Genomic DNA, 13226 nt, shown 5'->3' with positions numbered 1-13226 from the left:
TGAGATATATATATATATATATATATATATATATATATATATATATATACGCACACATACACACAATATTTTTCATGCATAAAGAATATATTTATGAAGACATATGCAACAACATTTTAAATCTATATGACTATCTGAACAGGGATACTGTTGGTACAGATACAAAACAACAATAGTAAGTAAAAAAGCAGAAAATTATATATATATGAATGTATATTTAAAAACAATACAGATGCTGAAACATAAAAATAACAGGGGGAAATATTTTGTTGCCATGGTTTTTCCGAAATGAAAATGAGAATGAGTTGATGGGATAAGTATAGTCAAAACAAACATTAAGATGAAATAAAAATAAATAAAAGTGAAATTTAAATCTACTGTAACTCACCCCATAGGTCTGTAAGATAAGGCAAAATTTAATGCTGTTTCTGTTAATTATTCTTACCCTTCTTATTACTATTATTATAAAATTGTAGTTAATGATGAACCGAGTTTAAATTACTGATAAAAACAAAGAATTAAAAATGAAATAAAAAAATATAAGTATTATGAACAGAATAGCAAAAATAAAGAAAACTCAGTGTGCATATATATATATATATATATATATATATATATATATATATATACATACATATATACACACACACATAATTATATGTGTGTGTGTGTGTATGTATGTATGTATATATATATGCACACACACACACATAAATATGTTGAGAAAGGGAAGGAGGGAGAGAGAATAATTAAAAAATAATAATTTAGAATTGCCAATGTGGAATCTAAAACAAAACAGAAAATCAAGAACATTAAATAAAAATAATATTGAAAATAATAATAATAATAAGATGCAATACAAATACAACACAATAAGTTGCAACAGAAAGAATGTGCGGTGAAGACGTTGCATTAGATGAGAATATATCATGCACAATGTGGAACAAATATTTGTGAAGACTATGTTTAAATACAAGGAAAGGGACCTGAAAAGAATAAAATAATTTCTTATATATATATATATATATATATATATATATATATACACCCCACCCATATATATAATATATATATATATATGTGTGTGTATATACACGAACAGACACACACACATGCATGCATACACAAACATGAGGGAAGGAAGGGCGAAGGTGACAGAAGTGAAGCAGCTCCTACTGGGAAATGAAATCAGGTCTGCGAAGTGGTTTGTCAAGAATTTACCACTGCACCTATGTTCAGGTTTCATGGACAAAGAGCTGTAAATTTAGAAGGCCCGGGAAAAAACACCAAGTATAGTTTTCAATGTTTTCTCAAGAGCATTTCTGGATTCAACACACATAGAACTTACTACTCCTGTGATGGTATTGGTCATAACAACAACAAATAATGATCATTATTATGATGTCACATGGTACTACATGGACAGCAAATTAAGGATACTTAAGGACAAACACACAAACAGTGAAAGGAGGGTTACCCTGTATAGAAGGGAAATAAAACAATTGTGCCCCAAAAAGAGAACAGCAATTCACGTTAATAAAGAAACCAAGTAGTAATGATAATAATAATGATAATAATAATAATAATGTTTCAAATTTTGGTACAGGCCCAGCAATTTTAGTGGGAAGGGGTTAGTCAATTAGATTTACTCCGGTGCTCAACTGCCTCTTATTTTATCAACTCTGAAAGAATGAGAGGCAAAGTCGGTGGTGGCATTTGAACCCAAAACATAGAGAGCTGGGAGAAATGCCATGAAACATTTTGTCTGGCATGCTAATAATTTAGCCAGCTCACCACAATAATAATAATCCTTTCTACTATAGGCACAAGGCTTGAAATTTGCTGGGAGGGGGTTAGTCAATTACACTGACACTAGTGCTTAGCTGGGACTTATTTTATCAATCCCAAAAGGATGAAAGGCAAAGTTGACCTTGGCAGAATTTGAACTCAGAACGTAAGGACAGACGAAATGCCATTATGCATTCTGCCAGCTTGCCACCTTAATAATAATAATAATAATAATAGGAAATTAGCATAAAACCCGGTTTAGTACAGCTCCATAAAACAGTGTTATTAGGGATAGCTAGGATACTTAGGAGGGTTCTTGGTATCTAAAGTTACTTGTTGTAGCTCGACATTATGATTTTTTTCTTTTCCAACAGTCTAATCTGCTGTGTGTATATGAAAATAATAATAATGATTTCAAAATTTGGCACAAAGCCAGCAGTTTCGGGGACCCCACCCAACTGGTCCTTATTTTATCAACCCCGAAACGATGAAAGGCAAAGCCAACCTCGGTGGAATTTGAATGCAAAACAAAATAATAATATAATTCTTATAATAATAATAATCATGATTTATAATGCAGACAAAAAGTGTAGAAGAACAGTCACCTATATTAACTCCAGTACTTGACTGGTACTTATTCTTTCTGGTCCTTGGAAAAACAGGCAAAATCAACTTTGGTGGAATGTGAACTAAGAAGGTACAGGGCTGTAACTAAATACTGTATTTACTGATGCTCTAACAAGTCTGCCAGTTCATCTCTGGAGAGAAGAGAAGCATTTGTTGATAATATCGATCCCAGTACTTGGTTGGAAATTATTTTATGATAATAATAATTTTTTATGTTGGCATGGAGTTCAGTTTTTATAGCATAAGGAAAACAGAAATTTATGACATTCATGTTTTCCCCCACAAGAGATTTGGTGATATTTAAGAAAACAATTCTGAGTAAGAATTGAGACCACCATGTGACCTTGGTTCCCAGAGAAGCTGCTACCCTTTCATACAACAACAACAACAACAACAACATCAACATCTACCATACAATCATGATGAAAAATCATAATGCTAACATTACTATTAATAGTAATGCCTATGGAAATATATACACAGATACACATATAGAAACTTAAACACAACACATGAATACACATACATACATATATAAAAAACCCATCTGTATGTGACTGTATGTAGGTACATATATATATATGTGTGTATGTGTGTAGATAATCAAGTATGTGGGTTTGTTGAGGTAAGATTTATGTTAGAATGCCTATGATTTTACAAAATGAAGCATATATATATATATATATATATATATATATATAATGTAAACACATGCACACACACACATACACCATTACAGACACTTAAATGTGCATGTGTGTTTGTGTATGTGTGTGTGTGTGTGTATATGTGAAAGGAATAATAGGCTGATCCTGCAACAAAAACATAGCATACTGAATTAATTGACTACATTACAACACCAACTACAACAACAACAACAACAATAGCATGTAGAAGACAATAAAGTAGCAGGCTGACATGCAACTTGTTAGGCTAGAGATCATGCAGCGTGACTGTACATTGGCTGTACGTCTAACAGTTAGATATACCTCTACTGGATTTATGGACAGTAGTAGTAGTAGTAGTGTCCGACATACTGTGATCGTATAGCAGAGGATCGGAGGTAGCAGCAGTTTGACTGGTGGAGCTGGAGTCAGGCCGAGTCACAGCAGCATGATAGGTTGAGGAAGAGGAGGAGGAATTGGAAGAGGAGTAATATGTAGTAGTGGTGGTAGTAGTAGTAGTAGCAGTAGTAGTAGAGGAAACAGGAGAAGAAGGCCGTAAAACGGTAGAAGGAGGAGGTGAAGAAGTTCTAGGGTGGGAAGTTGTGTGCTCAGAAGGAAGGTTAGAAGAGGCTTCTTTGTTGTTAAGTTGGGCAAAGTGATTATCAGGAATCACAGACACTTGTTCACTGTCCCCGCCAAGTTCTTCATTATCAGCACTTCTCTTTTTAGCGTTGCGCATGGCTTCCCATTCTGTCATGGTGTAAACCTTCTTTTTCTCTTGATAAGGACCCCAGTTGAGGTATGTGTTGTTTCTGGTTGTTTCTTCAAACTCTGTGTTCCAACGGTAGTTCCCTTCTTTGTCAAACTTTGAATATTCATATTTGTTTCTAAAGTGGCCCGGATACCCCAGATCTGTCCTAACATTGCCTTCATTATCTAAGAAAGGATTGTTGGGATGAGATATTCCTGTGATCATGCGGATTTCGGGATCTAAAGCAGATGATGTTAATGTCTTACTTGATACCGTCTTGTACTCCATTTCGGTATCGGAACCTTCAAATCTTCTATCTTTTTCAAAATCTACAGATTCTGCAGACATTTGCATGACATCTCTCGAATGGCTTGAGTCACTGTGAGATTCAGATCGTAATGTTTCTTGTGAGGAATGGGAAAAGTAAGAGCTGCTTAGACTCCAACGAGCAGACTCCAAAGAAGCTTCCATGATGTTTTGGTGTGTTAGTGCAGGAAAAGCATCAAGTGAATCAGAAGACGTTTGCATGATGTCATCTTGATCAACCAGTGAATCTGTTTCAAATTTATCAGTATCTTTCACAGTGTCTTTAAATTCCAAAGAATCTGTCGAGTCTACCATTTCTTTGCTCATTCTTTCTTTCAGTTCTAGAGAATTGGCTGAGCTTTGCATGTCTCGACTAAATTTGTCTTTTATTTCTAACGAATCAACAGAACTGTGCATATCAAATGAAGCATCTTGGTCTAACTGCAGAGATTCTACAGAAAATTGCATTGCTGTATCATCTCCTTGCAGAGAATCTCGATCAAAGTCGAATTGACCAATTTCACTGGAATCTTGTATTTCTGCATTGGAGACAAAGATGACACTAGAAGTAAGTTCATCTTTGCTATCTCCGTCCAATGAGTCTATATCGTCGTCTTCTTCTTTAGCCACTTGACTAACATCTTGCATCTTGGGTTCTTCAGAGCTAAGTGAATCCTTATCAATGTCGTCTCCGTCTATGGAGTCCTGTTCAATATCAAAATTACCTATTATTTCAGGTACATCCCTCATGTGACCATTTGATTGATATGAACTTCCTAAACTTTCACTTTCTGGATATTCAGGCAGCTCCCCTGATTCCAATATTGACGCTATTTTCTTGGCTTCGGCAGCAAGTTCTTCAGATATGACTATTTCTTGTTCTAGTCGTTCAAATTCGGCAAGCGATGAACTTGCACTGCGTTTGCTATGGCCACTTGATGAACTGTGGCGATCATCTCCCGAACTGGAGTATCCACCCCCAGTGCACTCTTTTTCGAGGTTTTCAAATTCAGCCAGTGATGACATCGATCCATTAGTTGCACTACCTTGTCCTGATGGCATCAACTTGTCTATTGAACTAAACGAGCCAATCGAACCTCCGAGTGCAATCTGTCGCTCTAGACGTTCAAATTCTCCTAATGAAGAGGCAACTGACACATCATCTCGATCAGCTGCTCGCCAATGGAAGTTTCGACTGTCAAAAGAGCTAGGCAGGCTGTGGGCTTCATTTGATCCAAGCGAGCCAAATTGTCCTATTTCACCTTCTAACCGTTCAAATTCTAACAAGGACGAAGAAACAGAAGAAGCAGCTGACCCATCATCTTTGTCCCGACTTCTGCCAGCGTAACGTATGTTTGGATAGCCATGGGTGTGACCCACAGTACCAGGTGAGGCAGATATCATTTCTGGTGAGGTTTTGCTACTAGAATGGCTGTCAGAGAGTGCTTCCAGTTCATCTTTTTCTATCATTTCAAATCGATCTTCATCAGACTTTTCAGATATCACCGATAAAGCAGTCTTCCCAATCATCTCAAAACGATCGCTACATGGAGAAGATTCCCCTGATTTGTCCTCTTCTGTCAATAATGGCCAGTCATATGGTTCTTCTTCTTCTGGTTCAGTGTGCATTGAATAAATGTCGGAATGGATTGATGAGGTCATAGACGCCACATCAGCCAAACGGTCATCGTCACACTCGTCCCCTTCTTGGTCTACACCAACGACTGTTGTAAAGCTGTCCACACTTGATGTATCAGCAATATCTTCGGGGCTCAGAATGTCAGCGGCGTGCATGACCGAAGGCTCAAATCCAAGGAAACCATTCTTAGAAGAATCTTTAGTTTCAGAATCTCTTTGGAATTGTTTTGAAGAACTGATAGGAACTGGCTCAGTTTTAGTTTGTAGAGAAAAGGAGTCTTCAAACGAAGAAGTGGTTGGTACTTTGTCAGGAGTTTCAGAAAATTTCTGCACATTCCATTCAAGTTCTTGTTCACTGGTGAATGTTTTTGCTGAACCGGAATGAGCATCAGCGATAATGAATGCCGAAGAACTAGTTTCATGAGATGACACTCCGTTCTTTTCGGTCTCTTCTGATTCGAATTCCATTTCATCTTGAATCATTTCAAAATAGGACATTCCTTCACCCTTTGGACTATCATCTCCAGATTCTTTTTCATCATCTTTGTCTTCCTGCTCAGAGGAAGAGTCTGGCATATGTGATGGAACAAAGCCAGCTGGATAGTCATCTTTGTCAACACTCTTGTGTAGGTGTTCTGTGATGGTGATCTCGGGCATATCATCATCCCCCTGTTTTGTGAAAGGAGGAGGATGGGAAGGTGGAGGTGGCGCCGAGAAAAAAGCTGGTTGTGACCGACACATCATTGATGGGTCAAATTGTTCAGAAAATGAGAAAGCAAGCATTTTTTCAGAGTCCTTGCTATCATCAAGAGTTGTTTCATCGATTGGCTTTTCAGCTTCTGTTTGTTCAGGGAATTCCTGGACTTTCTCCTGAACTTTGGAGGCTTCTTCAAGAACAGAGTCTACAAACACTGTAGCTGTTTTCTCTAGTTCTTCTGTGCTAATACTAGCACTAACCTTCTCATAATCATCACTGAGGACACCTTCTTGAGAATCCTGGGGTGTTGGGGATATGGGTCTGTCCAAATCTTGTTCCCCTTTAGTTGGTTCAAATGATATTTCTGGGGTTTTTCCTGCTAATGCTTCAAGTTCTTCTTCAGCTTTCTCAGCAAATTCTAGACTACTTTCAGCCAGTTCAACTTGCTCATAAGAAGCATCTTTACTTAAATCACTAAATTCTTCTTCTACCATGTCTGTACACACTTTTTCTGAAGTATGAACAAAACTTGCATCATGATCGGATTTTAGCTGATCCGAAAACTGAACTGTTTCTTCATCAGTATCATCCAGATTAATCCTCTGATCTTCTCTAATTAGATGGCTAACCTCTACCGCACTAGTCTCTCCTTCTTGCTGTCTTTCTTTGCTTTCTTCTAACAAAGTTTCATAGCTAGACACATCAAACTCAAGTGCTCTTTTACCAGGATAAATTTCATCTTTCTTCAACTCATATGGCTGTTCTTCAAGGTCATCTAACACTGGTTCCAGTCCAATAATTTCAGTTGGAGATCCAGACTCTACCATTTCAGCTGGATATACCTCACACTGTTGTTCTTCATGAAATTCCATTGGTGTAGGGGCTTCTGTTTTAACCACCACAGATGACGTGGTTTCAGTTATGGAAACAGTAGCTGATGTTGGACCAACTTGTTCAATAGGGGAAGCTTCTTCCTCCATTGGCATTTCAAGTTCATATAAAGTCTGATCTGACGTTACCAAGACTTCCTGTTGCTCAGCCGACAACTTCACATCTTCTATCAAGCTATCGGTCATGACATCTCTGACAGCAGCATCAGAACCAGCCGATATTTGATTGTCTTCTAGTTCTATGGCAACATCTTCCTGCTGTGATTTTTCTTCTTCCATAACATATGAGGGTGATGACTGAACCAAATCTGGTGGTGCTGCAGGCACCACAGTTTTAACAGTAGATGACACAGAGTCAATGTCTGGTTGAAAATCTACCTCTGTAGGACCATTTGGTAATTGGGAGATTCTGTCGGCAGCAATGTCTTCGATATTTTCAGTTTCACTGATCTCCTCTGTAGACAAACTCTTTTGAAAAGAGTCAGAGGGCAACAAATCAGGACGGCATGCACCTGGGGATGCAACACTGGAGGCAACAATATCCATAGTGGCTGCCCCTTTCTCTGAAGCATCGCTACTGCTGAAAAGCGACTGATCTGGTGAGGAATCGGTATCAGGTTTCATGGTGTGAGAACTGGGGATCTTACATACTTCTTCCATTGGAGGTGCTGATGGTTCAACAAAAGCTGTAGCACTTGCAAACTCTTCTAAACTAGACTTCATACTTGTGGGCTCACTAGCTCTGAGGTCAGCAAAACTACTTCCGGATGTAGAGAGGGATTCCACTGAAGCGGTCAAACTTGCTGTTTCAATGCATCCCGCTATACCACCTTGTAAATATTTAGCAGCATACTGATCATAGCCAATAATTTCAGTTGGTGAAACCATTTCAAATGATTGGCCATGATCATCATCATCATCACTGCTTTCGTCTTTTGAAAGGTCCTTTTCAAAACTTGAAGGACGTTTTTCAGAAGTTTCACTGCTTACAGATCCAAACTGCCGATCAAAGAGACCTTCGGTCTGCAGCTTGTTGGCTGCGTCTTGAAGATTACAAACGGTATCTTTGATGGTGGTTGCATCTTTCGGCGTCGGTGCAGGAGTTGGCGGTAAAGATTCCGTCGACTCCGACCCCGTTTTGTCTTTGCTGACGCAAATGTCTTCTATAATGATGACCTCAGACTGAGGCCCGGTATAACTCTTCTCAGAATCTGGCTCAGTGCAAGGCTCGTCGATGCGAGAAGTTCCCACAGTAGGTTCAACTTCAAACACGTCATCTTCAGGACTCGAAAGAATAGCCTTAGGTGCCGGTGGATGTGGCACCTGACTCTCAATGGTGTCTGGAGACATGTCATAAGCTGTCACAATGTGTGAAACATGCCCTGAATCCAAATCATATGAAGCAGCTAATAAAGTTGGTTCGTTGGATACTTCAGAGGAAGAGGTCGATGTTTTAACTAAATCTTCATTAGAAATAGATTGCCTCAGCTTCTCCTTACTCTCTTCTGATAGAAATGTTACCCTTCTATCTTGCGCTGTCATCTTACTCTCTTCTTGCTCCTCGGAGTCAGTTTTAGAGGCTGGTGCTTCAGCAATAGGAGAAAGTTCAATTTCAGGAGATTCTTTCTCAGTTTCTGAGGATTCACCATCAGCATAATGCTTCCTTCTGGCAGGGCCAGGATAGCGATCAACAGGGGGGATTTCAGACCAGAGTTCTTCCTGTAGTTCTGCCTGGCTTTCATAAGTGGTTGATAATTCATCACTGTCAACTGATGGTGAAAGGGAGCGATCCTTCTCGTCTGCTGACTCCTGTAATAATTCTTTTTGGGCCATCCGAGATTCAATACTTACAACACCGATTATTCCTGATTTTGGTGATACTTCTTCACTGTCTGGTTTTGGTCGAAGTTGTTGTTGTTGTTCTTCATCAAGATTATCTTTTGATGGAAGTTTTTCTGATGAAAGATCTAATGAAAGGTCTGAAGACTTACTTTCACTAGGACTAGCCAAGTCAGTAGCACTCTTAGAGACCATTTCATACTCAAGATCTTTCTCTTTTAAAGTGTCTTCTCTAGATAATTCTTCAGGTGATTCAGATGTTTTTTCTTGTTTTGAAGAATGGTCATCCATTATATTAGCCAAAACAGTAGCTTCATATTCTCCAGACATCCTGTCATATGGTTCAAGGATATCTTTCTTGGCTTCCACTGCAGACTCTTCCTCAGCTTTAGGTTCCTCTGGAACATGTTTTTCCCTAGATGTTATGGTGACATGTTCCTCAGCTTCTTCAATATCACCTTTTTTCTTGGACGTTTTGACGACATGTTCTACAGTGGAAGTTACAGTGACATGTGCTGACTTAGTTGTTGTAGTAACATGGTCTGTTTTGGCAGTTGGTATGTCAAATTTTTCTTTTGAATCCACAGTGAAATGTTCTGTCTTAGATGTTCTGATGACAGGTTCTTCTCTCTTGGATGTTGTGATGACACGTTCTTCTGTCTTGGATGTTGTGATGACAGGTTCACCAGTTTCAGAGGTTGTGATGACAGGTTCTCCAGGTTCTGATGTTGTAGTGACAAATTCTTCTGTTTTGGTTGTTGTAACATCAGGTTCACCAGTTTTAGATGTTGTCGTAACATGTTCTGTTTTTGATGTTGTGATGACAGGCTCTCCAATTTTAGATGTTCTGATGATACGTTCTGTCCTGGTTGTTGTGACAACAGGTTCTTCACTTTCAGATTCTGTAGTAACATGTTCTTCTGTCTCTGTTGTTGTACTGACAGGTTCCTCTGCCTTAGATGTTGTGATGACACATTCTTCAGTTTTGGATGTTTTAACATGTTCTTCTGTCTTGAATGTTGTGACAACAGGTTCTTTGGTTGTAGATGTTATAACACGTTCTTCAGTCTTGGAGGTTACAATGACAGGTTCTTCAGTCTTAGATGTTGTAACGTATTCTTCAGTTTTAGATGTTGTAATGACAGGTTCTTCAGTTGTAGATGTAACGTATTCTTCAGTTTTAGATGTTGTAATGACAGGTTCTTCAGTTGTAGATGTAACATATTCTTCAGTTTTAGATGTTGTAATGACAGGTTCTTCAGTTGTTGATGTTGTAACATGTTCTTCTGTCTTGGAGGTTACAATGGCAGGTTCTTCAGCCTCGGATGCTATAGTAATGTCTTCTGTCCTTGATGTTGTGATGACAGGTTCTTCTGTTTTAGAGGTTTTGATGACAGACTCTTCTTTCTTGGAAGTTGTGATGATAGGTTCTCCAGTTTTGTATGTTGTAGTTATGTGTTCTGTCTTCACTGTAGTGATGACAGGTTCCTCGCCTTTAGAAGATGTAACATGTTCTTCTGTCTTGAATTTTGAGAAGACAGACTTTTCTGTTTTAGATGTTGTGACAATGGGTTCTTCTGTCTTGGATGTTGTGACGACAGGTTCTTCTGATGTTGTGACAACTGGTTCTTCTGTCCTGGATGTTGTGACAACAGGTTCTTCCATCTTGGATGTTGTGACAATAGGTTCTTCTGTCTTAGATGTTGTGATAACAACAGCATCTACTTTGGATAGTGCAGTAGGTTGTTTTTTTACTGTCTTGACTACAATTTGATCTTTGACGGACTCATCAAAGATATCATCTGGTTTCCTAATTTCTTGTTCAACTTCATCATCATGTTTTGACTCATCCGAACCTGTAACTACTTCTGATGGAAACTCTTCCAAATCTTCCGAAAGCGTGAAGGTAACCCGTTTTGGGGGTTCTTCTTCTTCTTCAGCAATAGACTCAGAGATATCTTGTTCACTAAATGTTACGTTTGAATAGTCTTTGCTACTTCTCCGGTAAAATACTCCCATGTCAACTGACTGCACAGTAACTATTCCTTGTTTTTCTTGCTGTTCAAGATAATTATCAGAGAACTGTCGGGAGAAATGGTGGACAGTTTCCCAAGGTAACTTCTTGCCAGATTCTTTGTCATAGAAACCTTCACTGTCAGAACTACTGGCCTCTGGAGATATAGTTTCCACTGTAGACTGATCGAATGGATGAGAAATAATGGGCTCACTAGCCGTGGTTGTAAGAAGTCTAGCTGTTTTCTCTGTGGCATCATGTCCGGTAAGTTGAATTTCTTCACTGGGTTCTTTTGCTTGATAGACCTTAGTTTCAGTTATCATTTTACTTTGACTCTCTGACAAAGAGACTTGTGCTCGGGATGATGTTACAATGGTTTTTTCTGTTCTTATTTCTGAGGTAGCTTCAAATTGGCCATCAGATGTTTTAGATCTTTGGATAGATTCTTGGAAAGAGTTCTGATCTTTAGTATCTCCACTTTCTGAACGGGAGGTTTCTTCACTCTCAGAATACATTGCAGCACCACTCTCCTCATCGTCATCTTTTTCAAATGAGACCTTGTGTGTTACTTCTTCAAATTTCATTGAGCTGGAAAACATCTCATTCTCTTCTGATAATTTGGTTTTCCCCAGTGCCTGGATACCCATCTGCCATATTTCTTGATGGACAGCTGGGAAGTCAAATTGATGAGGCTTCTCTTCAAGATCTTCTGGAGATATTTCTTTGGCAGCAAGACTTGGACTCTCTTCAGAGAAGTCATCAGAGTGTGTCTTTATTTCACTGTCGACAACATCTTCACCAGCAAAACCCATGTTATCAAAGGCCATGGAAGATAAACGTTCCGCTCTTTCTTCAGGTGTTTCTCTTTTATAGTCATCTTCGGTTCCATCATGTTCTTCAGACATTAATGATGTAGCAGATTGTTCTGTTACATTATCAAGCTCTAGTCTTTCCTCAGTTGTATCAGAATCGGTTGAAATCTTAGGGATGTTGAAAGATTCACCAGTATCTTTCTCATATTCTACTCTGGGGGATTTTGAGGAGATAATTTTTGACATTGTTTTGAAGTCTTCAGTTGTTTTTGTTTCATAGAATTCTGAAAGAGATCCCAGCTTGGACTTAGCATTAATCTCCGATGGTGATAGGCCAACAGTTATTTGCATGTCTTTGACGTCAAGGAGATCTTGAGCTGGAGATATCTCATTTGCTATTTCAGCAGCTGGGGACTCCACAGGGGATTGGGTGAACGAAAAGAACTTGTCTTCTAACCTAAGATCAAGAGCACCTTTAGAAGCAGGAGAACTTTTAGGAAGGGGAGAGAACTGCTCTTCCACATCCGTTTCTTCTGTTTTTTCTTCACTGGTGTCACGCATCTCGGCATCTATAGAAATCAGGGTGATATTAGTGTGTTAGTAGACTGCCACCATTCGACTGACAGTGGAGTAGAATGCAGAACAATTAGGAAACATAACATAGAAGTAGCTTAGTGAATTGTTAGAAAGAAATGTCAGATGAAAGTGCACAAAATATCTAGAGAGAAGGATGATGATAATGGGTTAGTAATATCATCTGATGAATTGTTATTAGTAAGCTGATCTAATAAAATTATAAGGAGATCTAGAATATTATTATGTTTATCTCATATAAAGCTTATTAATAAGGAGAATTAGTATATAACTGTTAATAGAAGGGATCAATGCATTTCTTAATTTATATATAAATGAAGTGAAAAATAATAGAATGGAAACTTAATGCATGTGTTACATATCTACTCTATAAATATAAAGAACATTACTCTGTAATTATAAAAGAACTTAAACCAATGAGAAATTAGGAAATATAGAAGAAATACACCCTTATTATTTAGGTAAAACCATAGAGAGACAATAAGGAAGGTGTTAAGGTATCAACTAAACACCAATATGGCTTGAATTTTATTGTCTCCTTAGGCAAGGCATACAACTCAAGTTGCCCAAGAATCCTTTATCAATGATAAATGAGGGAAGTGGAT

The 13226-nt window shown here is 38.3% G+C and overlaps 1 protein-coding gene across 12 annotated transcripts in view; it reads right to left on the bottom strand.

The window, feature by feature from the left end:
• Positions 1–13226, bottom strand: part of LOC149136220 (uncharacterized) — an 86124-nt gene that overhangs the window by 16275 nt on the left and 56623 nt on the right. For 9 of the 12 annotated variants that reach the window (XM_089351399.1, XM_089351405.1, XM_089351404.1 and 6 more), the window contains one exon: positions 3405–12596. In XM_089351399.1, coding sequence (XP_089207525.1) covers positions 3405–12596 — 9192 coding nt within the window. The remainder of the gene's footprint in view (positions 1–3404; positions 12597–13226) is intronic. The other 3 variants (XM_089351401.1, XM_089351406.1, XM_089351409.1) reach the window with 1 other exon arrangement.

Source organism: Octopus bimaculoides, chromosome 4 (genome assembly GCF_046866305.1).
Source record: "Octopus bimaculoides isolate indiv1 chromosome 4, ASM4686630v1, whole genome shotgun sequence".
NCBI classification, from domain to species: domain Eukaryota; kingdom Metazoa; phylum Mollusca; class Cephalopoda; order Octopoda; family Octopodidae; genus Octopus; species Octopus bimaculoides.
Note: the sequence above shows the minus strand (reverse complement) of the source record. Positions and strands in the feature narration are given on the sequence as shown.